General features: G+C 36.7%; 1 protein-coding gene across 1 annotated transcript; it reads right to left on the bottom strand.

Moving 5' to 3' along the window:
- Positions 1–228: 228 nt before the first annotated feature.
- Positions 229–27860, bottom strand: LOC127839509 (A disintegrin and metalloproteinase with thrombospondin motifs 13-like). The gene is made up of 24 exons (XM_052367899.1): positions 27848–27860; positions 27056–27195; positions 26151–26283; positions 24699–24771; positions 21630–21720; positions 20973–21056; positions 18769–18893; positions 17879–18007; positions 17464–17626; positions 16351–16458; positions 14713–14861; positions 14378–14441; positions 13640–13694; positions 11564–11682; positions 11091–11220; positions 10746–10823; positions 10335–10483; positions 9504–9645; positions 8831–8960; positions 8110–8209; positions 6983–7084; positions 3164–3314; positions 1777–1926; positions 229–1500 (listed from the first exon to the last, which is right to left on the bottom strand). Exons 1-24 carry the CDS (start codon positions 27858–27860, stop codon positions 1355–1357), a joined length of 2724 nt encoding a protein of 907 aa, XP_052223859.1. The 3' UTR covers positions 229–1354.
- Positions 27861–27889: the final 29 nt, after the last annotated feature.

Genomic DNA, 27889 nt, shown 5'->3' with positions numbered 1-27889 from the left:
TATATGGGAATGTAGTTAATTCCATTGGATAATTGTTGTCGGGTAGTAAGATCGTTTGTAAAGGCATTTTATTGTTAATCAAAGCAAATCAAAGCGGTCATAAAGGGTTTATAATACAATGAACTTACCTTAGCAGATAAATAAACTATCTCGGCCATGTATTTATTATAGTGGCTTAATATGGAATACAATTACACACACCATTTCTTATTGATTCAAAAGCAGATTTATTAGGATACACTACCGGTTACATAAAACACAATACATATGTACATACTTTCCTAAAAGAAGAATCTGAAACACAATTGTACCATCTGTATATGAAGAAGCATACTTATAAGAAGAAGAATTTAGAGATAGACGAAAATACATCATATACGGTTATATTAAAATCAGTTAAACTATTTTAACAACGAAGTCGATGTACAGCGGATTTAACTAAACTGTTTGGTAAGTCGAAGAAACAATAGGGTAGGTCACATTTCACATCGTCGTGTTTGTTATAGACATACATATAAAGTTCAATTTTTATTACCCTAAGAATGCTTTCTTGTTTTTAAATGATTATATGCGGTACGACTGCATAAAAGGGTTGAAGCACTCGGATACATTTGAAGTATAGGTATTTAAAAAATATGACGAACTGTACAAATGATTTAGTAAAAAAATGAGCCAAGCTCTGTGAGAAGGGGCTTAAATGCATGTGCGTAAATTGTCGTCCCAGATTAGCCTGTGCAGATTTGTGCTTACAATAGACTTGCTTTAAACGAAAACTATTTTAAAAGCGAAACGTGTCATGCCTGGGGACTACAGAGGATAATTCGAGATGGAACTTTACGCTCATGCATTAAACCCCCCTTTCACAGAGCACGGCCCATATATAGTATGACATGTTCTTCTTTACCCTATACAAACATTCAGTTTTATCAAAGACACCTGACTCTCCGTAAGCCCACAATATTATTAACTTACAAAATAAATGAACATTTAGAATGACCCAATTAAACCATGTTGTAAAATACAGTTGGACATGACTGTGAAAAGTTTTATATGATAAATGTAATAGTACGGGTCACCATTGCGAGAAACAAATACAACAACCATTTTCACTATACTTACTCACATACTTATATAGAATAATTTGCGTTAATTATTCCAGCAACGCTCATTATGGTGCAAACTTTTATAAATTCTTAAAATACATACACACAAAATAAGTATCTAGCAAACACACCTATATCCGGTTTCAGATTATCGATCGTTAATATGCTAAAAAAAATACTTCACACATACGCATCAGCACAAACGTGTAAGGTATAAACAGCATTTCGGCTCTGAAATCCACCGTCGGCAATCAAGACCGACACAGGCTGCCGTCGATATGGCAGGGACAGCAGTAGCGGCCGCAGTGAGTGCTCATGTATTGACGGTATATGGGGTCTAGGCAGTATTTCCGATCATACATCTTACATGGGGGTTCGTGTTGTCTATCAACAGCGCCTAGTGGGGTCAGCAAAATTTTAATGGTTATAATATACCTAAAGATAGTATCAATACAATTATGGGATATTTCCATGATAAAACACGGGATGCCGAATAAGAATTACATAATTCACAGTGTGATATAAGTATATTCGTCACAAACGGTATAGAAAATTGACTACTTCTATATTCGCTAAGCCCTGCATGCTAGTAAAATACAAAATCACATACAAATCTTGAACGAATATAAATGTTCATTTGCAAACATCACAACTGCTACCAAACTCCTCTCACCAATACACGGCAAGCACGTGGCTCGGCAGTTCTTCTCTCCCCACGCCCTGTACTGCTCCAGCACACATAGATCAATCACCTGGCTGTTGGCTATGTACTGCCCACACCTTTCATCTAGGTCTCGAGGGGGTGGCGACGTTGTATAGGGATCTGTAATAATATCACAATACGGTAAAGGTCATCGTGCACGGTCATACATGGTTACGTACAGATCGACTGCCTGGCACTGCGAACACTTTTTATTTAGGTCTCGACGGGCATTGGTCGCTATATGGGGAGCTGATATAATATAACCATACGGTAAAGGTCACAGTTCTCGATAATGCATTAATACACATAGATCCAATGCCTGACCGTCGTCTTGAAAATACAACAGCTCACTTTTAGATCATACGAATGTGGTTGATGGAAGGGATGCTGTAATAATAATGTGGTCGAGATCATATTTCAGGTCATACATGTACATTGTCAATAAAAGGTTTCTCGCTGTGCCGTTCAACATAAACTCAATTATCGGATATGTTTCACATGTAGCCATTGAACTTTTTTCCTCGCATACCGATATATATTGATACACGTATTCGCCATATTATCATGTATGTGAAGCTTATTGTCGCATCAAACGGTTTCATAAGCTTTTAATTTTTTTCACAAATAAAAACATGTTATTATGGGTGTGAAAGCTAGAAGCTGGTATGAATACATATGTACCTCTGAATCATTTGACGATCGGTTCGGCCATCTTTGACCCTAAGGGCATGATTTGAACCGATGTGATAAAGCTCACAATACGATGTTACGTGTCAAATAGAATAACCTTTATAACCTTGAGACACCCGGATCGTTGCCAGGTTTTACTCGCTGGAAATAATGTTACAACACTTTGTAGATGATTACTTTAAGATTGTAAACAACAAGAATATGCTTATAGTAGGCTTCCACCATTATTAAATATAAGGTAAATATGTTATTTTGAGGCCATACATTATTTCCTACGGTGACATTCGTTTTTGCTTTTATATACCAATAACTCTCTATTGTTCGCTAACAATAATCACAATAATCGCACTTACGGCCATTAAGTACTTGCCAATCATAGCTAATATTTGTCCAATCATTCAGAAAGAGAAATGAACACCAGAATGTATAGTTAATATGTATAATCTGATTTGTTATAAGTAATTCATAGCAATTCTTTCGTCTCAATATGACTGAGGGTTTTTAAAACTACACAGTTTTCGTGTTGTTATATATGATAACAATCAAACGAAATTCAGTATTGAAATTGCATGAACATGTTGGTACAAAATTAACGCTCGTTGGCCATTGTCGGCTCAGGTACAACGAGAAATTGAGCCCAATTGACATTCTATGAATTATACCTTACCAATGACACACGGTCCGTGATTGCATACTTCAATGATGTCAATGAGTGCCAGGTCCGGACACAGTGATTCGTCAACAAGTTTGTCGGAAGAGGAATTTTCAAAACATTTATATTTCGCCCTCTGAATCCCTTCGCTACACGTCTTTGAACACTGCAGTACAAAGAAACACATTTTACTGGTTTTGGTAATCAGGAGCATCGGTACATTCGATGTATCAATTTTGGACCATTAATCATGATACTAACCTACTGATACGACCCAATCCCACACTACAAGTATCTTTTCTACATTCCACCATTTCTCCACCTGTATCTCTTCTATCAAATCGTGCCAATCCAGCATCTTACCATAACTGTGTCTCTCCCACATCACAACCTACATGTGTCTGTCCCGAATCCCACCCTAACTGTATCTCTCCCATATCCTAAACTACCTGAATATCTCCCACATCATACCCTTCATGTATCTCTCCCATATCCTACCCTACCTGTATCTCTCCCACATCCTACCCTACATGTAGCTCTCCCACATTCTACCCTTCCTGTATCTCTCCTACATCCTACCCTTTATGTATCTCTCCTACATCCTACCCTACCTGTGTCTCTCCCATATCCTACCGTATCTGTATCTCTCCCACATCCTACCCTACCTGTATCTCTCCAACATCTTACCCTACATGTATCTCTCCCATATTCTACCTACCTGTATATCTCCCACATCCTACACTACCTGTATCTCTCCCACATCCTACCCTACATGTATCTCTCCCATATTCTACCTACCTGTATCTCTTCCACATCCTACCCTACCTGCATCTCTCCCACACCCTACCCTACCTGCATCTCTCCCACATCCTACCCTACCTGTATCTCTCCCACATCCCATCCTATATGTGAACCTCCCACATCCGTCTATACATGTGTCTCAACCACAACCCACCCAGCCTATAACACGACCACATGCCACTCTGCATGTGGCTAAACACTATTATTATTTTATTTTCATCAAACTTGCATTAACTATTAGTTGCAATATAACAACGAGGACAACGTATACTGTAATAACAACGTAGATTTTAACAAAAGATGACAATCATATACATATACGTAAGAAGTCTGCCATATTTAAACTGACTACAAAATGAGCTAACACAATTAATCAAAATACAATATGTTAACGCATGAATCAGATTACACAAAAACGAGTGTTGTTAATAATGTACTAGCTTTTCAATTCTGCGGCTGAAATAATAACCAAAGGCCACTTTTCAGAGGACTTTGTTTCTTCAAAATATATGGTTTTATTAATTAGATGGGGAGATCTGTATATTCCTAAATGTCCCTCAATGCAAGCTTCCTACCAAAGTTGTTTCAAATTGATACAACTTAATTTTCGAGATATTCCCCAGAAATAATGTTATCATGAAAATCAACAAAGTGTAATAACTATGCAACTATGAATGCATGATTTGTTGTTCTTGTAAACGAACAAGCGCACAACAATTTCTTCATTATAAAAGATTTTAGTGCAAGACATAAAGGATTACGACAGACTATTTGTTGGTATCTATCATTTTAACACAGGGTCATACTGCCAATTCTGCAATGATGTTACGGTGTAGGTAACATGAACCTTCAACCAACGGAAAAGTTACTGTGTGGGTTAAATTAGCCTCCAACCAATGACAAAGATACTGACTGTGTGGGTAAAATTAACCTCCAACCAATGCAAACGTTACTGTGTGAGTAAAACGTACATCCCGCCAATGGAATAGTTACGGTGTGGGCAAAATTTACACCTAACCAATGATAAAGTTAGGGTGTAGGTAAATTTATCTTTAACCAATGAAAATATTACTGTGTGGTTAAAATTTACCTCAAACCAATGATAAAATTCGGATGTAGGTAAAATTTACTATCAACCAATTAAAAAGTAACGGTGTCGTAAACATTAACCTCCAACCAATGAAAAAATCATGGTATAGGTACAATTTACCTCCAACAAATGAAAAAAAATCGTTGGGGGTAAAAATAACTTACAACCAATAAAAAAGTAACGTTGTAGGTTAAATGTACATTCAACCAATAAAAATAGTTATAGTGTAGGTAACTTAACCTCTATCAAATGAAAAAGAGGAAACTGATTAACATTTCACCAATCATAAGATGAATGGTTGTTGGTAGCTTTCAAAATAAAGTATTTTCCACGATGCGTGACTATGATTGTCAACTCTTAGTATGCGTTGGCTTCTGCCAACAAAAGTTGTGTTCTCAGAGATTTCTTCAACGAAGCACGTGTGCTAGAATTCCAAAGTTCAGATGGGAGTGTATTCTACGACTTTAGAACCTCGTTAAAATGATAACGGTCAACGTACGTACCTGTACGGAATCTTGGTTCCACAAGAGTGAGGCAGTTATATTTTTTATCTTAAATCAATATGTGGTCTGAACAGATTGAGCCTGATGAACGTGCTTTTAATGTGCATTGAGATGTGTCAATATTGTAAAGTCAACCATGAACAGGACATGAATGAAGCTTCTTTAATACTGGTTTAATGTGGTCGAACCGAAAAGTCCTGATAATGACTTTCGTTGTTTTTGTTTTGACCATTTGTAGCTTGGTACGAATATTCTTAGGTAAACCACAGAGAAGGGGGTTACATTCGTCCAATCTGGTCATAAAAAGGGTGTTACGAACGTTTTGGTTGCATTTATTGTCTAATATTACCTTCGTGTCATAAGTGGGAAAAACACCACCTGCAAAACAATTAACGTGTTGAACCACGTCCCTAGATTTCTCACACACGGATATCGTTGTATCTTTAACTTCAAAGGTTATGTATGATATACATTCTTCATAAAGCCCCAACCTTTTATGCATCTCTACAACAACCCAGTGTACCAGTGTATCAACCACACTCCACCTTTCACGCGTCTCTACAACAGCCCATTGTACCAGTGTATCTACCAGACTCCACCTTTCATGCTTCTGTACCGCATCTTACACTACTTGTGTCTCTTCAACGCCCCTGCCAACATTTGTCTCTAAGTCATCAAACTATACCTGTTTCTCTACCACATCGCACCCTTCCAATTTCTAAAAAAAGCCCACCCTTTCAATATCTCTACTACATCCCACCGTTCGTGTGTCTGTATAAATCCTCTAATATGTCAAAACTCTGTCTGTGTATCAATCCAAATGTACTTGTGATTCTCGAAACCGAATCTTACCTGTGCATCTAGAATATCCCGATTTGAACGTGTTTCTGCTACATCCCACTCAATCCATGTCTTTTCCACATCCCATACTTACCGTTGCTCTACCACACCCCACATTTAATATGTATGTCCCCCATCACATGTGTCTTTCCTTCATCCAATTCTTCCTTTTTGGTCTATCCCACACCTCAATACACATGCGTCTTTTCTTCATCCAACTCTATCTTGTTGGTATCTCCCACATTACACTACACCTGTGTATTTCCTAAATCCCAATCTACCTTTGTAAGTGAGTATCCCATATCACACCTTTCCTGTGTAATTACCTTATCCAACCCACCCAATGTCTTTTCCACATAATAACCTCCGGCCGTCTCACTCACACGAACCCCAAGAGTGTATTTACCATATCTCATTCTAAATGCGGCCCTACCATATTACACCTAGCTGCTTCTTTAAAACATCCCACTACCTGCGTCACTAACACATGTCAGTCTACATCTGTCCTCATAACATCGTACCCTACCTACCTCCTTACCGCATATCACTCTACCTGTGTTTCTACCACATCCCACACTACCTGTTTCTCAATCACCCTACCTGAGACACTCTTATTTTCCTCCAGACCCCACATGGATTCAGATCGCACATGATGTTGGAATCTGGTCTGGTGAAACCGAGGCAGCGATCATCGCTCAGCACCTACCATTGCACGAGCCCATAGTATTTTGATGAATAACATGTAATACAAGTCATTTTAATTAACAAAATATAGCAATAATTTGTATACCTGTATTGCAAAGTAGTTTCTACAGATACGCCTAAATAAACTCACCTGAACCTGACACCTCTATTCTTAACTAATATATGAGCCTCACTTTGTGAAAAAAGGGGATTTAATGCATGTGCATAAAGTGTCGTCCCAGAGTAGCCTGTGCAGTCCGTACAGGCTAATCAGGGACGACACTTTCCTCTTTTATGTATTTTCTGTTTAAAGAAAGTTTTTTCTAAGCACAAATCCAGTTATTGTCTGACGAGGTATTACATCATATGGTCTTGACTTTCTTGGTGTTGAATAACATAGTCGTGAACGACCTTGTATTAAATTGTGCGGTCTTGATAGAATAACATGATCTTTACTGACCTGATAATAACCAATATGTGCTCACCCGACCTAGTATTGTTTTACTTGCTATTATGGCCTTGAATTGAATATCATGATCTTGAAATTCTGATATTGAATCACATGGTCTTGACTTGACTAAGCTTGCCTTACCCAATTGACTTTGACTCTATCTGATATGTTCATGACTCACCACGGCCTAACATCGAGAACTTTGTAAAGCGTTTAACTCAACTCAGTAGATGAGTACTGCAAGTGAACGAACAAGACTCAGATAACCACGATATAAATCAGGTAAGTGTCAAAAAGTCCAAAAGCCATTTATGAGGTAGAAGTTGAGCATGGTCTTCAGAACACACCACTCAAAACTAAGTCAAAATATTGACTTAGATTTGTCGATTGTATTTCGCCAATATGTTAACTCACTCGAGGCATGCTTTGTATGGATAGTCATTACACGTTTCTGACTTTTATCTACTTGCGTCGTGACTGAATTGGTTTTTCCAATTCTAGTATTTACGCACATGTATTTCATTGTCGTAACGGGCTTAAATCTAGACTCATATGATCGATTGCATCTCTAGCCACTTGACTTTTGTCTCACCTGGTCCTGTCCGTCTGCCAGCTGCATACAAGACACGTTTCGCACCTTGATACCCTGTCCACATCTCCCAGAACAGAACCCCCATTCAGACGCTACCCATCTGTATGTATAAAACACGGTGTAGTATCAAACCAGACACAACCAACATGTATATAAAACACGGTGTAATAACATACCATAACGATGTTGATTATAATAAATGCATTCATATTTTTATAAAACATTTATGGGGATACCAATTCCAAATATGAAATTTAATTTTAGACCAATACAATTGCTTACCGATTAACATTTTTCATTTTAAGGTAAACATTTTGCTGCGTATGAATTCTGTTCGAAGGCATTAGTCTATATGCTCTGCAGCGTTCAAGTGTTTTATGCGTGTTACGTTTTCGTATAAAATTGTGTTATTTCATGCTAAAAAACGTTTACATACGTTTACGTAGAACGTAGTTTGAATATGTATTCGCAATAAAAGAAAATGTCTTAAAACAATATTACCCCACCTTAATCAGGCGAGAATTCAAATAACCATCCGATTTGTGGCCGTTGTGTCACATACGTCATTGTACTTGACATGTTTCCAATAGCGTTTTACAGCATCAATAAACTGTGTTATTCTCGCATGTAGACACACATGTTTGGAGGTGTTTTAAGGATTTATCGTATAACCCGCATTACAAATACCTCAAAGAGCAACGTGCAGTATAGCAAACCTTACCTAACAGGGCATGGTGGAGTGTAGCAAGTAGATAGTTCATCGTTTGGCTTTGTGGAGATATCACACCGATAGTCTTCCACTGTGTTACCACTGATGTCAAAACACTGGTAGGTTTTCTGAATTGTCTGTCCTAGAAGAATTGAAGCCCCGTTAAAACTTTTCACACGTATTGTCTATCAGTCATGTCGAGATTACATTGCACAATTTGATCTACCAATAAAAACACAAAAGCACTTGTTTCAATTACTATTTAATAACAGATTCATTGAAACTTGAAATCATTACCAAGTAGTACGATTAATATAATGCTATGCTTTTTATGTTGCGGGGCATTCTTATCTAGTTAAGCACCAGGTACATGCTCGCGGGAACAGTATGCTTATTTGTTCGTTTCATTCTGTTTGATACATTGTGATTGATCAAACCTTATAATTAAACGTAGTAAGCCTAGTTTGAGACCCGTACGCTACTTTTTCCGAAAGCGCATCAAATGAAAGTGAATAAAAGCACTATAAAACACTTTTGTGTCGTTAAAACTATATTTTGTTGATCAAGCGGTAAATCGCCGATCGCATAAGTATCTTACTCAATACTTGAATGGCTACATTGAAGATATTTTTTTAAATAATTGTTATAATTTAAAGTGCCATCAATGACGTCACATATATGTCACCTCCGCCGCACGTGATGGAGCACTGGCTCGTGCGTTCTCCCCACGTGTATCTGGGAATGTCCTGTGGAAAAGCCATGTGGTAGACGCTAACCACCGCGAACTCGCTCGACCCTCTCATCTGAATGTCCTTCCTGACTCGTGCCTGCAACAAACGACAACAACCGAAGTGTAAGCCTTCGTACTCAACTTTTAATTATTATCATATTTAAATTGTTAACTTCAAATGAATAGCATATGTTTAGATCTTCTACAAAAGAATAAAGCGCCTCGTGATCAAGCGGGCTTACATGGAAACTAACTCGGGTGTGTCATGTGTCTCCAGAAATAACACTGTGCGGTTACGGACGTGCTGTAAAAATGGCAACACTGCCTGTTGTATGCGTATTTGATATTAGAAAATTCATCTTTAAATAGAAAACCAAGCAACACGTGTTGAAACGAACATATGATATGAGCATGAGACTTTTAGCGATTAATATGAACGAGATTATTCGTTCCTCGACCTCATTTGCCTAAATTACATATTTGAGATGCCAAGGTCTGCCAATTTCTATCAACTTCTAACCTGTATGATCGAATTATCAGTAAAGGAACCGCCTATTTCTTACAACTTATTGTGTGTATGACACAATTATTGCTGCACGTTTCTCCTTATCGCTATGTATGACTAACCTGTATCACAAACTTCTTATGCATGAGCTTGTCAATATTTACCAATTACTTACCTGTAAGACAAAGTTGCTATGCATGAGTCCGACTATTTTAGACAACTAATTGCCTGTATGGCACAGTGGTCGCTGTACATGCCTTATTTTGCTATTTATTAAAAACCTGTATGACAAAGTTGTCACGCAAGGGTCCGCCTATTTCTATCAGCTCCGGAGAGGGCCTGTACAGGATTGGAATGTCCCTACTGATCACCAGGGTCTGTTTAATGAAGTTTTCTCCGTCGAATATGACCTCGTTGTTCACTGTGATACCTGCCAGAGGTTACCGATTATTATAAATATAAAATCCCTAACAAGTTTGAGAGATTGTGTCCCAAACCGGCGGGCTTCCAGAAATACAGAATCATTTAAATGTTCCATACCAAAATCACTATTTTATATTAGTTTCTATTGTCACGTCTATCACGATTAGAGTTTTGCGCCAAAGCATGAACATGCCATAAAATATGTTATTTTACCATTATATATATGCGTTTTCTACCTTTAATTTTTAACGTATCCATATTTTACTCACCAAGTACCATGTCTGTATTATTCTGTTCCACCCGCACGGCTGTACTGTGAATTGGAATGCTCGCCACGGCACGGTAACCTGGGACAATAGAGAAATAAATACAAAAACAGAACTAGCAATTACGGTAAAACGTTGATACCAGGATCTAGATAAAACTAAGGCCGATTAGTTCAGAACATAAATATATGAATTAATAACTGATATTTTGAATTATCATTTATCTTTTTCAAAATACCAGTCTCGGCTTCTGCCTTATCTAAGTACGAAAGCGAGAAGAATGCAGCTCAATTTACAGAGTGAATGGATGATTTACTGAGCTACTCGGCACCATGTCTGCTGACTCACCGTTCAGATAGGAATGTACTGTGCCCGAGAAGGTATACGCCTTCTTCAGACACGTGGTGTTATTTCCGCCACACTCTCCGCACGCGTCATACTGCACCCGGGATCCATGGACGCCGTCACAGCCGAATTGCTGAAGAAATACATATAGGATTGTAAACATTTCTTAACTATATGAACAGATCTTTGAATTGTTGTATATTTTAAGCACACGTGAATTAAAGTGTATATATTTACGCATTTTTTGCTTATGTTTACTTTCAGTATTGCTGTAATTGACTGAAGAAAGAAAACGTTTTTTTTCGTTTTTCAGTCGAATAGAAGTTTTTTATATATAATATTTCACACAAATGTGTTGAAAACTTTCAATGTAAATACATTTTGTCCATTCATAGTGTCTCTTTTGGATAATGCATTTTGCATTGTCCACAACATTCTTAAGATGGTGATACAATATTCTGACATAGGCCAATTACCTGACATTGTTGATCAACACAGGCCTTAAACGGCATCAGGTCCAGGTAAAAGCAGGTTTTGTAGGTATTGCCCTTCATAGTGTTAGGGTCATTGCATGTGTTGTTACATCCGTATGTACCTATTAAAATTGGTGGTAGAGTTACTGATAGTAGGTGTTGGTGTTCTTGCTGTTGTTGCTTTTATAAGTTTTGATAGTATTACAAGTAGAAGTAGCAGTAGTAATAGAAGTAGTAGTGGTAGTAGTAATACAAATAGTAGAAGTAGCAGTAGTATAAATAAAAGTGGTTGTATCAGTTGTTTTGTTGTTGTTGTTGTTATACTAGTAGAAGGCGAAGAAGTAGTAGGCGCAACAGTATTAGTAGTTGTTTTTGTCGTAGTAGTAGTAGTAGTAGTAGTAGAAGTAGTAGTAGTAGTAGTAGTAGTAATAGTAGTAGTAGTAGTAATAGTTGTAGAAATTGTTGTAGTAGTAGTAGAAGAAGTAGTTGTAGAAATGGTAGTAGTAGTAGTAGCAGTAGTAGAAGTAGTAGTAGTAGTAGTAGTGGTAGTAGTAGTAGTAGTAGAAGTAGTAGTAGAAGTAGTAGTAGAAGTAATAGAAGTAGTAGTAGTAGTAGTAGTAGTTGTAGTAGTAGTAGTAGTAGTAGTAGTAGTTGTAGTAGTAGTAGTAGTAGTAGTAGTAGTAGTAGTAGTAGTAGTAGTAGTAGTAGTAGTAGTAGTAGTAGTAGTAGTAGTAGTAGTAGTAGTAGTAGTAGAAGTATTGGTGGTGGCATTAGAAGTAGTAGTAGTAGTGTAGTAGTAGTAGTAGTAGTAGTAGTAGTAGTAGTAGTAGTAGTAGTAGTAGTAGTAGTAGTAGTAGTAGTAGTAGTAGTAGGAGTAGTAGTAGTAGTAGTAGGAGTAGAAGTATTGGTAGTGGCATTAGAAGTAGTAGTAGTAGTAGTAGTAGTAGTAGTAGTAGTAGTAGTAGTAGTAGTAGTAGTAGTAGTAGTAGTAGTAGTAGTAGAAGTAGTAGTAGTAGCAGTAGTAGTAGTAGTAAAAGTAGTAGTAGTAGTAGTAGTAGTAGTAGTAGTAGTAGTTGTTGTTGTTGTTATTGTTGTAGTAGTAGTAGTAGTAGTAGCAGTAGTAGCAGTAGTAGTAGAAGTAGTAGTAGCAGTACTACTTTGATTTATTTATTTATATTTTTTGAAGAATGACATTATGTCAGTCTGTGTTGCGTTCCTTATTAGCTGTCGTCGAAGTATTCTATTACATTCAGTTTAGATTAGTTTAGATTTAGATACTTTCTGTTTAAATTAATACAAAATGTCATATTTTACTCAAATCAATTAATCGATTGAGTTGATGACATGTTTGCATTTGGTGTTTAATCATTATTGCGTGCCTATTATCAAGCGATTCTAATCGATCAACAGTTTATGCGACCCGAAGCGAGTTCGAGCCATCCGAACAAACAAAAGTGTTAAAATTGTGACCGGGACTGTAATAACATTTCGAGCCATCCGATAATTCGAGCCATCCGACAAAATTGCATATGAATATATAGCATTAAAAAATCGGTGCTTTGATAAGAGTTCGAGCCAACCGGGAATTCAAGCCAAGCGAGTTCGAGCCATCGGGTTTCGACTGTTTTGTTTCTTCGATGACCTTGTTATTATTAATACTGGCTGTAAACGGAAACCAGTAGTTCCTGGTAAATTATCAATGTCAATGTTGTTTATTTCGTATCAGCGTGGCTAATACTACAGCCGACTCATAATAGCAGCAGAAAGACTACATGAAGTGATCAATCGAAGTAGCAGATGTAGTTTATGAACAAGAATGAGGATGATGAACCCTTTACCACTTAGATGCGTATTTTGACGCTTTTATAGTCCCTAATAATGTTTAATTTAATTTAAGACCTTTCTTACTAGATTCAAGATTTAAAGGCTTTATCTCCAACCCTTAGGTACTGATGAGCAGCAGACAGCATAAAACCTGGACAGACTGCGAATTACTTGCAGGCTGTTCTGGGTTTAAGCTGGCTGCAAAAGACATTTTCACTTTGCTACTTAAGGTGGAAAGGGTTAATTGCCACTTACCATTAATGTTTGACATGTCACACGTCATATTCAGACTTGTATAGCCGGGACATTTCTGGAAACGTAAGAAAACAAAAAACTTTAAATAAAACGGCATTAACAATTCATGTATCACTATTTATAATTTCGCAAGTATCTTTCTTATGAGTAAGATTGAGATTTCCGTAAATGTATCGTGCACATCTAAACTATTTGCTGCGCTTAATTTTGTTTATTCTCACAAAATAATCGAATTTTAGCAAGCGATTTAAACTTATCAAAGGAAACACGAGTCTCTTCCAACACGTTAGTTAGTCGATAAACGGATCCATTGCATGAGAGGCTAAATGAATATTATAATAGAGGTCACAATAACAGAGTTTTTGATTGCCCTTACAAGCATGTTTCAGATTTAATTCCCTCACCTGCAATCTACAAATTGATTACCAGCATGACACATAGGTATTGTCTTGATGTTAATGATCCAACCAGCATGTTTACTAGTCATATCCTTTGTTTCTTAGCTATTGCCCTTATCTGTGTGTTACAGGTATTGCCTTTTAATTGTATACTACAGAGGTATTGGTCTCATTTGCGCGTTACATAGTTCTTATCCTTACCTGCATGATACAGTTTTGTCCTTACCGGCATGTTACGGATATATTGCCTTATAGGAAAATGACTTAGCTATTGGTTTAACATGCATGTTACAAATTATTTGACAAAAACCGATCGTTTTAAAAAGTTTTTTTTCCTTACCTGCATGTTACAAAGCCGGTATTTCGTGGACGGTCCTACGCAAATCTTTCCGCCATACCGGGGTCTAATGAAACAAGAAAAACGCTTTACAATATTAATATTATGATGCACATGTATATTGCACATCATTTCTCGGACAAATACTTATGCAACAAACATGATATACAATAAAATGTACCTTTAAATGTCGTCATATTTGTAGATAACAAAACAACAATTTTGTTGAATGGAAATACGGAGCTTTAAAAATATTTGGAGACAGCCATATCCCACAAAACATTAATAAATCCGAAACAAACCAACAATCAAAGAAAAGTAGGTCACTCATGTCTCACCTGGGATCGGTACACGTCCTTTTCTCAATAAGCAGGCCACCCCCGCACGTGTCACTGCACATGGCATTCACCCACGGGCTCCAGCCACCGGGGATTGGGTCCGTCTGTAAGGAGGCGTTCATGGGAACACACTCACCGCGCATGCACCACTATAAAACAACAGTGCTTCCGTGATACGTTTCCTTGGCCACTTGGTTGTAACAATGTCATTTTTGTATTTTGTCACATTGTCAACAGTTTACTGAGAAGTAAATAAGATTGTTGATTGAAGATTACAAGATATAGTTGTTATTATCGATTCTCCCTCCCCGAACTTAAAATAAACTTGAATTGTTTCAGTGCCATACTTATAAATAACGGCAAATTATACACGACTATTCCTGCAAACATTCCCTCTTTCTTTCTTTTTCTTGCAAGAATCTCATTTAGTTGTATAAAAATAATGTCCAGAAAGTGAATAAGCCATGCTGCATTTGTTTCCGAAATAGTATTTTTGATAAATAATACATGAAGACTAGGCCCCCTATGTGTAATTGGTCAACAAGGACAACCATACACATATTTGAAATGCTTATTGTATATGAGTCGTGCTCTGTGAAAAAAGGGGCCTGTGCAGTTTGCTAGTCTAATCAAGGACGACACTTTCCGCGAAAACTACTTTGTTATGAAAAAATATATATTTTGAAACGAACAATACCATACAAGCGGAAATTGTCGTCCCTGGTAAGCCTGTGCGGACTTCACAGGCTAATCTGGGATGACACTTTACGCATATTTATTTAACCCCATTTTCACAGAGCTCAACTCATTTAAATGTAGCAAACATTAGAGATATTTGAACAGCATGTATGCCCCATATCAATCAAACTGGCATGATTTAATGAAGTTAGTCTCTTTCAGCTATAAATCAATCAGAAAAGAAAATAAAAACATGTGTATGGTTAAACTGACTGGCTGGAACTGGTTTTGAGCTTTGAAAACGAACATCTCCAGTTTGACCCCGAGCTTAAAGAAAGCGGTGTGGTTCTTGAACGCGGTTCACCGACTCACTTAGGTTAACAGCAGTTAAAGTATTTTAAACTCAGTCACTGTTTAGGAACGCAGGTTCTCGGAAAAGCCCATTTGAATATAACAAATCGATATGTGTGCTATAAAATTATTATTATTGTAAGACAAAACATTTAAATTATTTGGAAAGGATATTACGATTAAAACCATGTATGTTGTTATTCAAATTCATACAAAACGGAATGTTAAAAACGTAAGAACAGATTAGAAAAAGCATGATATTATAAACGGATATTAATAGGAAAGGAGAAGAAAAGGAAAGAAGACACAAAGTAAAAGGAGGCGGAGTTATATACAGTAAGACGATATTGAACGAAGAAAACAAAGAGTTTGAATAATACGATTGAGAAGAGGAGATAAAAGAGAAAATAAGAAAAAGACAAAGAAGGGGAATGAGATGAAATATCATATATAGAAGAAAAAGAAGAACAGGATGAACACGACGAAATAATTAGGAGTATTAAGAAAAATGGTGTATAATTAGAATAAGAAGAAAAAGAAGTAGAAGAGGGAGAAGATTTAGACGACGATGAAAAAGACAAATAAAAATAAAATTGAAAGATAGCTAACCATTCGGGTGTTATTGCAGTCAGTCCCATCCATCAGGGGCTGGGAGTAATAGTAGTTGCCCAGATCGGTGTGGCAGGCGATCTCTTTGCAGGGGTCATGTCCTGGGATCTAAGAAGCACATAATGTTAGCAAAGTCAAAATGTTGTATATGGTTTTTGTATTCGATGGAAAAAAGTTTCCCATCAGAAAAACCTGATGGATGCTTTACTATTAAGCATTTTGTCGATGTACGGGGTAAGTATAACCATTCAGTCCGTATTGTTGACCAAACTTGAAGGATATTTTTGTTACCCCCCCCCCTCCCCCGAATTTGCTGTATGGTTACATAAATATATCGTATCATAAAATTTGCCCTATCTGGCACTAAGTAATATATCTCTGACAAATTGATTTCTTCCAAAAACGTGTTAATATCTACATGTCTCAGTTATAGGGTCACAGATGGTAACTTGTCATCAAATTCGAATTCGGAATAAGTGGTTTCACATCATCTTAAACTCAATTCCGACGAAGATTTAATGCGGACGGACAGAGAAAGCGGCGACTATATGCTACTCTCCCCCCGTAACGGGAATTATAAAAAATAAAAATAAAAGAATAAATTCTAGCGAAAGATATTATTTTCCGAAGCTAAAAACACTTGTCACGTGCACTTTACTAACCATGAAGGAAATACTTAAATTTTATATGGCTGAAAGCTAGATCAAATGAAGAAACCATTCAAATGATAATTATCAGATTTGTAAGAGCGACGTAATTATTGGTTTACTTTGAAAAAGATTTGGTCAAACAGGAAACAAAATTTGTTGAGATCATTCATTGTGTACACGTGCTTTAATTAGACTTATTCGCGTAACAATATTCCTAGTTCCAGCTTCCTGCTCGAATACAAATAATCTCAATTAATGCAGTGTTTTTTAGAGAGTATTGCCGAAATTAACGTTAAGGCCCAGTGTCACTATGATGCCGGAGCCCCGGTGCGTGCTCCGGTATCTACCGGGATGAACGGCGTAAGCAAACCGGGATGGACCGGGGCTCTACCGGCAATAGTGAGACTAGGGGCTTATGTATACTTTAACCTATAAGAGCAATTAATGTCAAACATAGACCTACGAATAAGAAGTATGCGTGGTCACCGAGCATAAGACGGCACTGATCGTCCGCTGTGTACACCATGCCGGGTAGAGGCAGCGTGACGAGCTGGGAGCCATGCAGGTGAGTCATGTTACCGTCAACACTCACCAACGGCCCATCGTTCAGGCACGCAAGATTGTACCTGCAATACAGAAAGAAGTCAGTGTAATGCGCCATGCCGGGTAGAGGCAGCGTGTCGAGTTGGAAGCCATGCAGGTGCATCATGTCATCATCTCCATTAACCGCGGACGCGTTCTGCAGTCACCGAAGAGTGCACCTGTAATACCAAGAGACGTCATAGTATTCCAGTAATACAGAAAACAGTCACACGTAATACTTACCTGTGTTTTATAGATTTTCTATTTATCCAAACACTGTGTTACATTATACGTACAAGTTGAATTTCAGTTCATGGGCACTGCATTCCGACCACCTGAAGGCGTCAATTCCAATATTGCCGTACGCGGACATGAGTGCCGGTTTACAGTTGTTTTTGCTGGTGTTGTCATGGCCCATTCCGAGACTGCCAATAAAAATTAAAATACTTTATGCTTACTGATATATCAAAATGCATATATCGTTGTTAATCCGATGCAAAACTCATAATAGTATCGCTTCTGTGCGAAGTGTTTAAAGTGTAGTTTCTTGTTATTTCAACAAAAAAATTAGACTTCATTCTTTACCCGCCAATAAACTAGTAATTACCGGTTTGATGCGCTGATAAGACCACTCTCACAAACGTCATCGCATTTAACGTACTAGCCATCACAGCTCTAGCTATTTTGGCAATTACAAAATATAATTTGATAAAACAAGATTCAGCTATTTTAACAACCACATAAGTTAATTTAATGAAACAAGATTCCTGTAGAAAAGGGGCATTGGAATCCCAATCAGATGATCGTTATGGTAATGCCATTATGAATAATGCAAATACAGTTAGAAAACGTTGTAAGCCATATTAGTCAGTTGACAAGGAAGTGTGACAATGACATATGAGCTAGAACAACAGGTCTTTCCAGCGACTTGCAACATGTTTAAATATTTGTGACAATGTAATTTTTAATTGCATGATTGATGACAAGGTTGAAGTCCGAAAAGCTGTTTTATAACCTAAAATGTGACCTTTCAGCCTTGGACGTTTTTATAATACATTTATAGGAAATGACACGGTGGTTGAAAAATATGAGACCCAATAACGTTGTTTAAAAAAAGACATCACGTGACTGTGGAAATACGAGACTGTACCACGTGGCATAGCTCTACTACGTGTGCTGCACTTACAGGTGGCCTATTTCATGCGCCAGGGTGAGACCAAATACGGGCCCAGTATCTTCCACGACGGCACACTTCTCACGTATTTTACAGGCCCCTGAGGGGAACGCAAGACCGTTGGCAGACTTCCGGTCCTTAGAATGTCCATATTCAATATCATTTCTAGATTTGAAATGAAATAGAAAGGTAATCAAGCGTTTCAATTATTGTTTCATAGTATGGTATTGTTATGTAGACAAAAACAAAACGTTTTATTTCATTACTTACTTTAAAACCCCGCAAAACAGGAAAAGCTAAAGACAGGCATGTAAATAAGGTCTCTATTTTCGTATATATCTTATATTAGGACTAATGTTTGTTTAAAGTGTGCTCTAATAGCTCTCTACTTGCGAAAGCTATCAATTACTTTATCACAATCGCTGTTTCCTTTCCTCAAAAATGAGCTAGTTTAAGTTTTCTATTTGTTTAATTGCGTGTTTCGCCGTTTGTTTTTAAAGCATTTCGGTTATATCTCTGTGGTCAGTTACTCGCACTCTACATGGGTTGGATGGTTTACCAGTTCTTAGTATACACACTTAAGACTGTTACTTACAACTGCCGTACAGGTATCAAATGTCCGTTAAAAGCATTTCATGACAAGTCCTCCCAAATTAGTAATGCCGAACACGGGATCAAACCACCATATCTCTGATTTTTTTCCATCGATCTACCAACTGATCTAGTCGTTCCGACAAGCTGAGATAGAATAGAGAACTAGCATGAATACATAAAATAGCCAATAGTAAACAATTTCCGGTCATATCTACCGTGTTAAAAGGATGCTGACGTCAGTTTTTTTGAGCGTGTGATGTTTGCTTTGCCAGTCACAGAAACTGTTCATCGTGTTCTCAGCGTCCACTGTGTCACTCACGTCAAACCCCTTTAAAATGTGTATAATTGTGACGTCGTTCATTCTATAAAAAGCATCTCAGACACAACATGTGTTTTGCTGAAACGTCATAATTTATATTCTATGAATAACATTATTATCAGCGTCCCCTGTGGCACTCACGCCAAACCCATGCAAACATATTTTGTGAATACCGGTAGCTGTGAAGTCATATATTCTATAAAGAGCATCCTATGGCATTCTTTATAATTACTGCTGTATAATGGAATGTTCTTGTTCAAATGGTTTGTAATCACGGGAACAATTAGAGCGACAAAACTTGAAATTTTGTAAAATTCGCGTCGTGAAATCTTCAGACTGCAAAATATGGGTCATTTGAATTGAATATTTACTAGATTGCACAAACCCATCTTAACATACCTTTAAATGCATTTTTGCAGAAATCGTAATTTACAGTGTTCATTCACTCGCAGATAATGCGCTTAAAGAACTACATTGAGTCATCTGCCCTTTCTTTTGAGAATTGTTTGGACGGCAATACGGAACTTTGTTTTTTTTCTGGATCGAGAGAGTGCCTTTTACGGGTACTGTATATGGAAGAAAAAAATCCCTACGCATCGCAACAACATCCCGTTATTTATAATAAAGAGAAAAAGGTAAAATTAATACCATGTTCAGCAATGACACATCTTCTTTAATTAATAGAATAGTCACAGATGCATTTTAATCATAGAATTCATGTCACATAGTGTATGTTCGTAGGAGCAGCAAAACTGACAATACTTAAACTTTTAGCTTGTCACCTTGTGGAGGCATTATTTATGGTTATGTCGCTATGAAATTGATCAGATTGTTAACATAGATAATATACAGGCCAAGTTATGGGTAACGAGTGCCTTAAAACAAAGAAACCTGGTTAAATAATTAAAACACTTATATTTACAACTTTATAAGTCACAAATCTGGGTCCTGCATATCAAAAAACTATGTCATCGGAGCTAATCGTAAAAGTAACTTTTCAATTAATATATAAGCCATCTGCTGAACTCAATATTCATTTAACTTATGCAAAAGCTTATCTTCGTAGCATCAATGCTCATTCAGATTTTGGTTTAAAAACCAGATAAAAATCGTCGACTATTGGTATGTCTTGAACTTAGATGAGCACTTAAGTGCCATCGTATGACTCTTTTGTTTCATTATTCGGCTTTACCATGGCGAAGATATGAAAGGGAAATCGCGTCAATACCATATCAAGAGCAACAAGAGATTTTTTTGCGAACCAACACTTGTAATAACAAGACATCAAACCACAGTGACTTACTTTTGACGAGGTGACCACAACTATCTCTGACATAAAGAGTTTGATCGACGTGCCAATGGACTCGTCAGCGAACAACTTTGAAGCCTGAAACAAACATCAAAATGCACAAGATCTCATGAAAACATTTTGAAGGAAGATTCGTTTTTACAATGTACTAAACATGTTTTGCTAAAGCATGCGTACGATTACCTACGAAAATTAAAAAGGTATCCCATAATAAACAACGGCGACTTATTCATTGGAGTGTCATACACTTAAAACATTAATTTAAAATATTTGATAAAAAACGAATATTGTATAAAGTCAACACGAATTACACAAACGATTACCGTACCATAAACATGCAATGCACGACCGCAATAATGTATCTTACTAAGTAAGTGAACCTATATTGCACGAACTTGTACGGGACCATCTCGGAAAGGCACGAACTTGTACGGAACCATCCCGGAAAGGCAAACGTGCTTTACAGTGTACGACAGGTTAATAGTTGGGTATGGCACAACCAGTTACGAATTTAATATCAACTATACAAGAAAATTTCGTTACGTAAAAGAACTAACGATTAAAAGTGTTCATGAATGTATGTATCTCCGCAAAGATACAAGGTAATGGCTCTATTCAGGAAAAGGACTCGACTTCTTTTCAATCACTTACAATGTTAAAGCCAGTGAAAACGTACTGGAAAATGTTTTTGTTGTGGAATCTCGCCATTGAAGGGTCGACCACGATCCCCGCCTCTATGTACCTGTAGGACGAGAGGGCACGTGATCACAACAGACAACTTGCAGTGCACACGCTCATTTTTAAAGTAACAACTCGTTCAGAAATACTAACTATATGACTCTTCACGCATATGCATTAAGCCCAGTTTACAAGAACGCGGCACATCTAATTAGGTTTCTATCCTGCTGATGCAACTGGAGTTTTACTTTGTTTATCGTCAAATCAAGCCACGTTCCGATGTCCCCAGTTTGTACCCATTGAAACGGTATGTATACCCTATATCTACATATGTATACCCTATATCTACATATGTATACCCTATAATCTACATATGTAACCCTATATCTACATATGTATACCCTATATCTACATATGTTATACCCTCATATGTAATACCCTATATCTACATATGTATAACCCTATATCTACATATGTATAGACCCTATATCTACATATGTATACCCTATATCTACATAGGTATACCCTATATCTACATATGTATAACCCTATATCTACATATGTATACCCTATATCTACATATGTATACCCTATATCTACATATGTATACCCTATATCTACATATGTATACCCTATATCTACATATGTATACCCTATATCTACATATGTATACCCTATATCTACATATGTAGACCCTATATCTACATATGTATACCCTATATCTACATATGTATAACCCTATATCTACATATGTATACCCTATATCTACATATGTATACCCTATATCTACATATGTATACCCTATATCTACATATGTATACCCTATATCTACATATGTATACCAAACCACGATTGGTATTCATAGTCGATAACAATATAACTTACGCCCGATGAGCAAAAAAACAACAACATTGATTATTCGAAGGAATTATATAATCTCAATTTCAATTTTTATCTCGTTGTAGCAATATTTGAATTTTGCCACAGATATTGCATGTTTCGCTGCCATGTCTTTGACAAATATAGTTAAAAGCCACGCAAGCTTTTGATATAATATATATATCAAGATATAAAATGTATAGTGATAGCGTTTACTTGCATAAACAATATCACCATGCAAATTCTTAATAAAACTGGCAGCGAGCATTTGTTCAAGTTGGTTAATGATGTATTAATTTTAAGCATAAACTATTAATTACTAAACAGGTATGATCAAGTTTTGATACCCAGTAGCCCATTCCAGATTCATCTATTAGCTAAAAGATACTATAAGATAAATTGGAATAGAAATACAAGGGCATTAAGAATAATGAAGAGCGAAATCTACTATTGTTGGCCATGTAAGAAATAAAAAGTGGTTTTCTTCAACATTCACCCACAATCATGGATGTATGTGTTAATTTAATTTTTAACTTGTTTTTTTATTTTATTTCGACAGTATCCGTTACATATAGTTTCAATTCATCAGTCATTTCTTGCCCCAGATATGTGATCCATAGCATAATATATTGGGGTAACCATTTGTTTTCAAAAACTTTAAACATGTATTTGCTTCGAAACTACCAACCCGTTTATGATATTATTTGCTCGCTAACGGCACTCTGTTCCTGAAATATTGCGCATCCCTCTTAAAAGGAGACCATATACTTGTGTATGGATGAGCCATTACTCTAAATGAATATGAACAATAATATTGGTATAATAAGTTTAGTATAATAAGTGCAGAATTAGAGTATCTCATATATAGTCTTCTAACAGATGATGCAGTTTGAGAGTGTCAACCATATTATGTACGATGATGTACGATGATATACTTTACTCAAGAGAGGAAACATTTATTGAAACACATTTTGTAAGTAATTACGTATAATGCTTAAAAATAGCAAATGTATTTCGCAATCATATTGCGGATGTAAACTGTTCATGTCACTGGCAAAAAAAAAATTATTTTTTTTTTATGTATATATATAGTCTTTATTAACCTCGTCCGTAGGTATGTGCAGGTCGAGGCCATCCTGCTCCATACCTTACAAAAGATTGTGTTAGTAGCTCAAGATTAATATATATAGATATACATATACTTAGACTTTGCAAAAAATCATACACGAATTCATTACATTATAATACAAGTATTATAATAAAAGTACATGCACAAATTACACATATAATTTTTATCTATCTGTGAGGTTAATAAAGATTAATGTATAAATAAATACACAAATTTAAACAATTTGAAGAAAAAATGGCATGTCACCAGTGTACTAAAAAAATGTTTACTTGTACATATTTTGTAACAATGAAATATATTGGCTTGGGTTCATTCTATTAGTATTCTTACAACTGACCAATTAGGGAATTCATTATTTTGAATAGTTGTCTGCTTTTGGATATCCCAAAAAATAAAATAATGTAATACTAGTAAACTGCCTTTACTTGTTCCTACATCTTATCAGGTTTACACACATACGCGACTTCATCAAGAGTTATTTGATATTTTACTATTTAAGGGGCATTTTCACGTTTTGGTAAATTGACAAAATTATAACAAAATTGTTTCAGATTCGCAAATGTTCGTTGTAGTTATGATATTTGTGAGAAAATAGTAATACTTAACATTTACCATCCTCTAAAATATCCATTATATGCATCTTTTGACGATTTTAAAACCTGAAAATTATAAATCGTTGCAACGCGAAACGATTTAATAATTTGGAAAGTTCTGTTGTTGTCGTTATATTTTGGGATACTACGAGGATTGCATATATACAGTATAACATACATCGCGCCAGTTCAAGAGTACGGATGGCAGAATGGTCTAAGCGATAGTCTATTACTTCAGTGATCAGTGGTTCGAGCCCAGTTGATGGTTACTTTTACATTTCTTTAATTTTATTCTTGTTTTTGTGCTGGAGATTTTTAGATCCAATGTTTACACTTATCAATATAAAGGATTCAATGAAAAACGTTAATACATGCCAAAATCGGTGAAAATGCCCCTTTAAAATACAAGTTTTGACGTGGTTTATACGCTATTCACCATACCTGGTTTTCATATCGTTGATTTGACGCCTCTGCCTGGCTTGTGACGTCGGGTAAAGAATCTTGGCAATGTCGTCTGAGGACGATAAGAAACGACACATACTTGAAATGTTCGGTATAAGGCTCACTAACCTTAAAGTAAATCACTAAGAATGTTGCGGATTTTTAACTAATACAAATAATATTTTTTGAATTTATAAAATGTATTGCAATATGCATTCAACAAATGTCGTCAACAACTATACAATACTCCTCAAATTGACGAATACAAATCTGAATTCTCAATATTTGTCAGAATACCATGCGTATACTCAACGGCACTTGAAAAGGTCATTATATCTAACGAAAGTAAATGACGTTTATTTTGGTTGAAGTGTTCATGTTTTTTACAAAGAACATGTTGGAAGACGCAAGACACGGATGAAATAATCTCGACGTGAAGTATGCAAATTTACTCCAAAGGCATTAACATCAATCACAGGCAGAAATTATTCGATACGATGTTACCGAAAGTCTAAAACTTGTATGATGTAAATGATTTGGAATGCTGTTGATGGCAATTCATTTTATACTTATATAAACCAGACTACGCAAGTTGATAATGTAGATTAAGTTTACTATTTTATCCTTTTTTGTAAATGGCCTCAACCAAGCCGACACATGCGAGCATTAATAACAATGGACATGAGCTTTGCTCTGAGAGAACCGGTTTAAAATAATGTTTGCAAAGTGTCGTCCCAGATTAGACGGTGCAGTCAGCACAGGCTTACAATGACGACGCTTTTCGCTTTTTAGGTATTTTTTCATTATGCCTAGCGTCCTGAAAAAAGGACATTGCAAACAGCGTAAACCCAGATGAGACGCCGCATGATGCGGCGTCTCATCTGGGTCAACGCTGTTTGCTTAAAGGAATTTCTGTAAGAATTGTTCTAAATATAGAAATAAATATACTAGACACCCCTTCTTTTGGAAATAAATTGATCCAATTTAGAAGGGTGGGAGAGTCCACTCGGCATAAATGGGTTAAAGGAGGTCTCTTCTTTGCGAAAACTCTGTTTAGGCGGATAGTGTCGTCCCTGATGATTAACCTGTTCGAGCTGCAGATCTGTTTAGGCGGATAGTGTCGTCCCTGATGATTAACCTGTTCGAGCTGCAGATCTGTTTAGGCGGATAGTGTCGTCCCTGATGATTAACCTGTTCGAGCTGCAGATCTGTTTAGGCGGATAGTGTCGTCCCTGATGATTAACCTGTTCGAGCTGCAGATCTGTTTAGGCGGATAGTGTCGTCCCTGATGATTAACCTGTTCGAGCTGCAGATCTGTTTAGGCGGATAGTGTCGTCCCTGATGATTAACCTGTTCGAGCTGCAGAAGTTAATCTGGGATGACAATTTACGCAAATATGTTAAATCCCTTTTTCAAAGATCGCGACCCATATTTTAATTTGTACAATGCTACCTTCCGTCTTGCACACGTGTTTGTCACCCTGGTAACGGTATATCATGTGATTGGGTGACGATGGCGTCTGTTCCGACGTCTTCTTCAGGGGGTAGATGAACAGGCTCGTGTTTCCGAAAGTGAGCAACCCTTTCTATGAGGACCAAATAATTTATTTTACACATCGTTTTGCATGAAATATCGTATGTGTCTGAATACAAATGATAAATTGATAACCTGACATTATATATATTTTATTCATTTTCTTAAATTGCTTAAATAGGTGAAAGTTGCACGACACTCAATAAATATCATAAATATATTTTAGATAGATCAATCACAATTCTCTAAGAGTGATTAATACCAAAACAAAAATATGAAATAAGCAGGTAAAAATACTGAAACTGTGAAAAAAAACACTTATACATGTGTTTGATTAACGTCAGCTCTTTTATAATAAGAACAAATGTTTGCTCTGAAATCAGTTTCAAACGTTTAAACTCTAGCTCAGTTGAATGACAAGTACAAGGTGTGTGAATAAACTTCCAATTCTTTTTCTGTGTTGAGAACCAGTACGTATGTTCATTTAAAAGATCTTAAGAACACTTCTTAGTGGGGTTTTTAACCGGGACATTAACCCTTTCAGTGCGGGAACCGAATTTTAAAGGCCTTTGCAAACAGTTTGGATCCAGATGAGACGCCACAGAACGTGGCGTCTCACCTGGATCCAAACTGTTTGCTATTCTTATAGTATTCTTTGAAAAAATTTAAGAAAATGCTTATTTTACAACTTCAGCAGACGACATTTTAGCAGACGACAAATTTCCCAGCATGCAAAGGGTTAACGGCGGACTCCTTACCAGCTGCACCATTGAGACCACAAATCAACGAAACATGTTTCCTATGTCCTTGATTAAGACACTTACCAGCCCTCCGCAAACGCTGGTCGCCACCCAGGACTCGCTGTTGACGCTCGTAGTTCCGATGTAGTAGCACGTGAGGTCATGCTCAACGCAGGGGGTCACCGTTGAGTGGCCGCTTCCGTTCACGTGACGGATGATGCAGCCTGCAAGTACCGTATAGTGAGAACTAGGCTTGATGCATGTGCTAAACGTGTCATCCTAGATAATAATTGCAGTCTGCTCAGGCTAATCAAGGTCGGCATCTCTGTTTTTATAATATTTGTCATTTTCTTGAAGACTCATCTAAACAAAAATCCAGTCTAGGCGAAACGTGTCGTACTTGATTATCCTGATTATTGTCTGGGATGACAATATACGCACATGCATTAACCCCAGTTTACACAGCATGCGGCTCAAATGAGCTCCGAACAAGGCAATAGGACAGACATAAATTTTGAAGTTGACAATTCTTTATCGTATAGTTAGTGGGCTACTGGCATAGCTTTACTGGTAGCATATGTCCATATTGAAAAAGGAAACAAAATAATAACATGAATCCGAATATTGGAATGTGTTTTTCTAATATATCATTGACATACAATTTTTCTCGTTTACTATCTTTTTGAAACATTAACAGGCATGCATCGGGTTTGTAATGACGCTTTACAGCTTTGACAAATTACTAAACGCAAATTTGATGTCCTTAACAATACCATTGATTACTTAAAGAAATTAGTGTGAATAAATCTTTCTTTTCTTTTCGAACTGATATTAAATAACACATTACTTGTTTTGGGCGTAATTCAATTAACTTACCCGAAGAGATCATGTGCGTATTTCTCTTAAGAGAGATCATGA

This window comes from Dreissena polymorpha, chromosome 7, assembly GCF_020536995.1.
Source record: "Dreissena polymorpha isolate Duluth1 chromosome 7, UMN_Dpol_1.0, whole genome shotgun sequence".
In the NCBI taxonomy this organism is placed as follows: Eukaryota; Metazoa; Mollusca; class Bivalvia; order Myida; family Dreissenidae; genus Dreissena; species Dreissena polymorpha.
The sequence above is the reverse complement of the archived record's forward strand: the minus strand, read 5'-3'. Positions and strand labels throughout refer to the sequence as shown.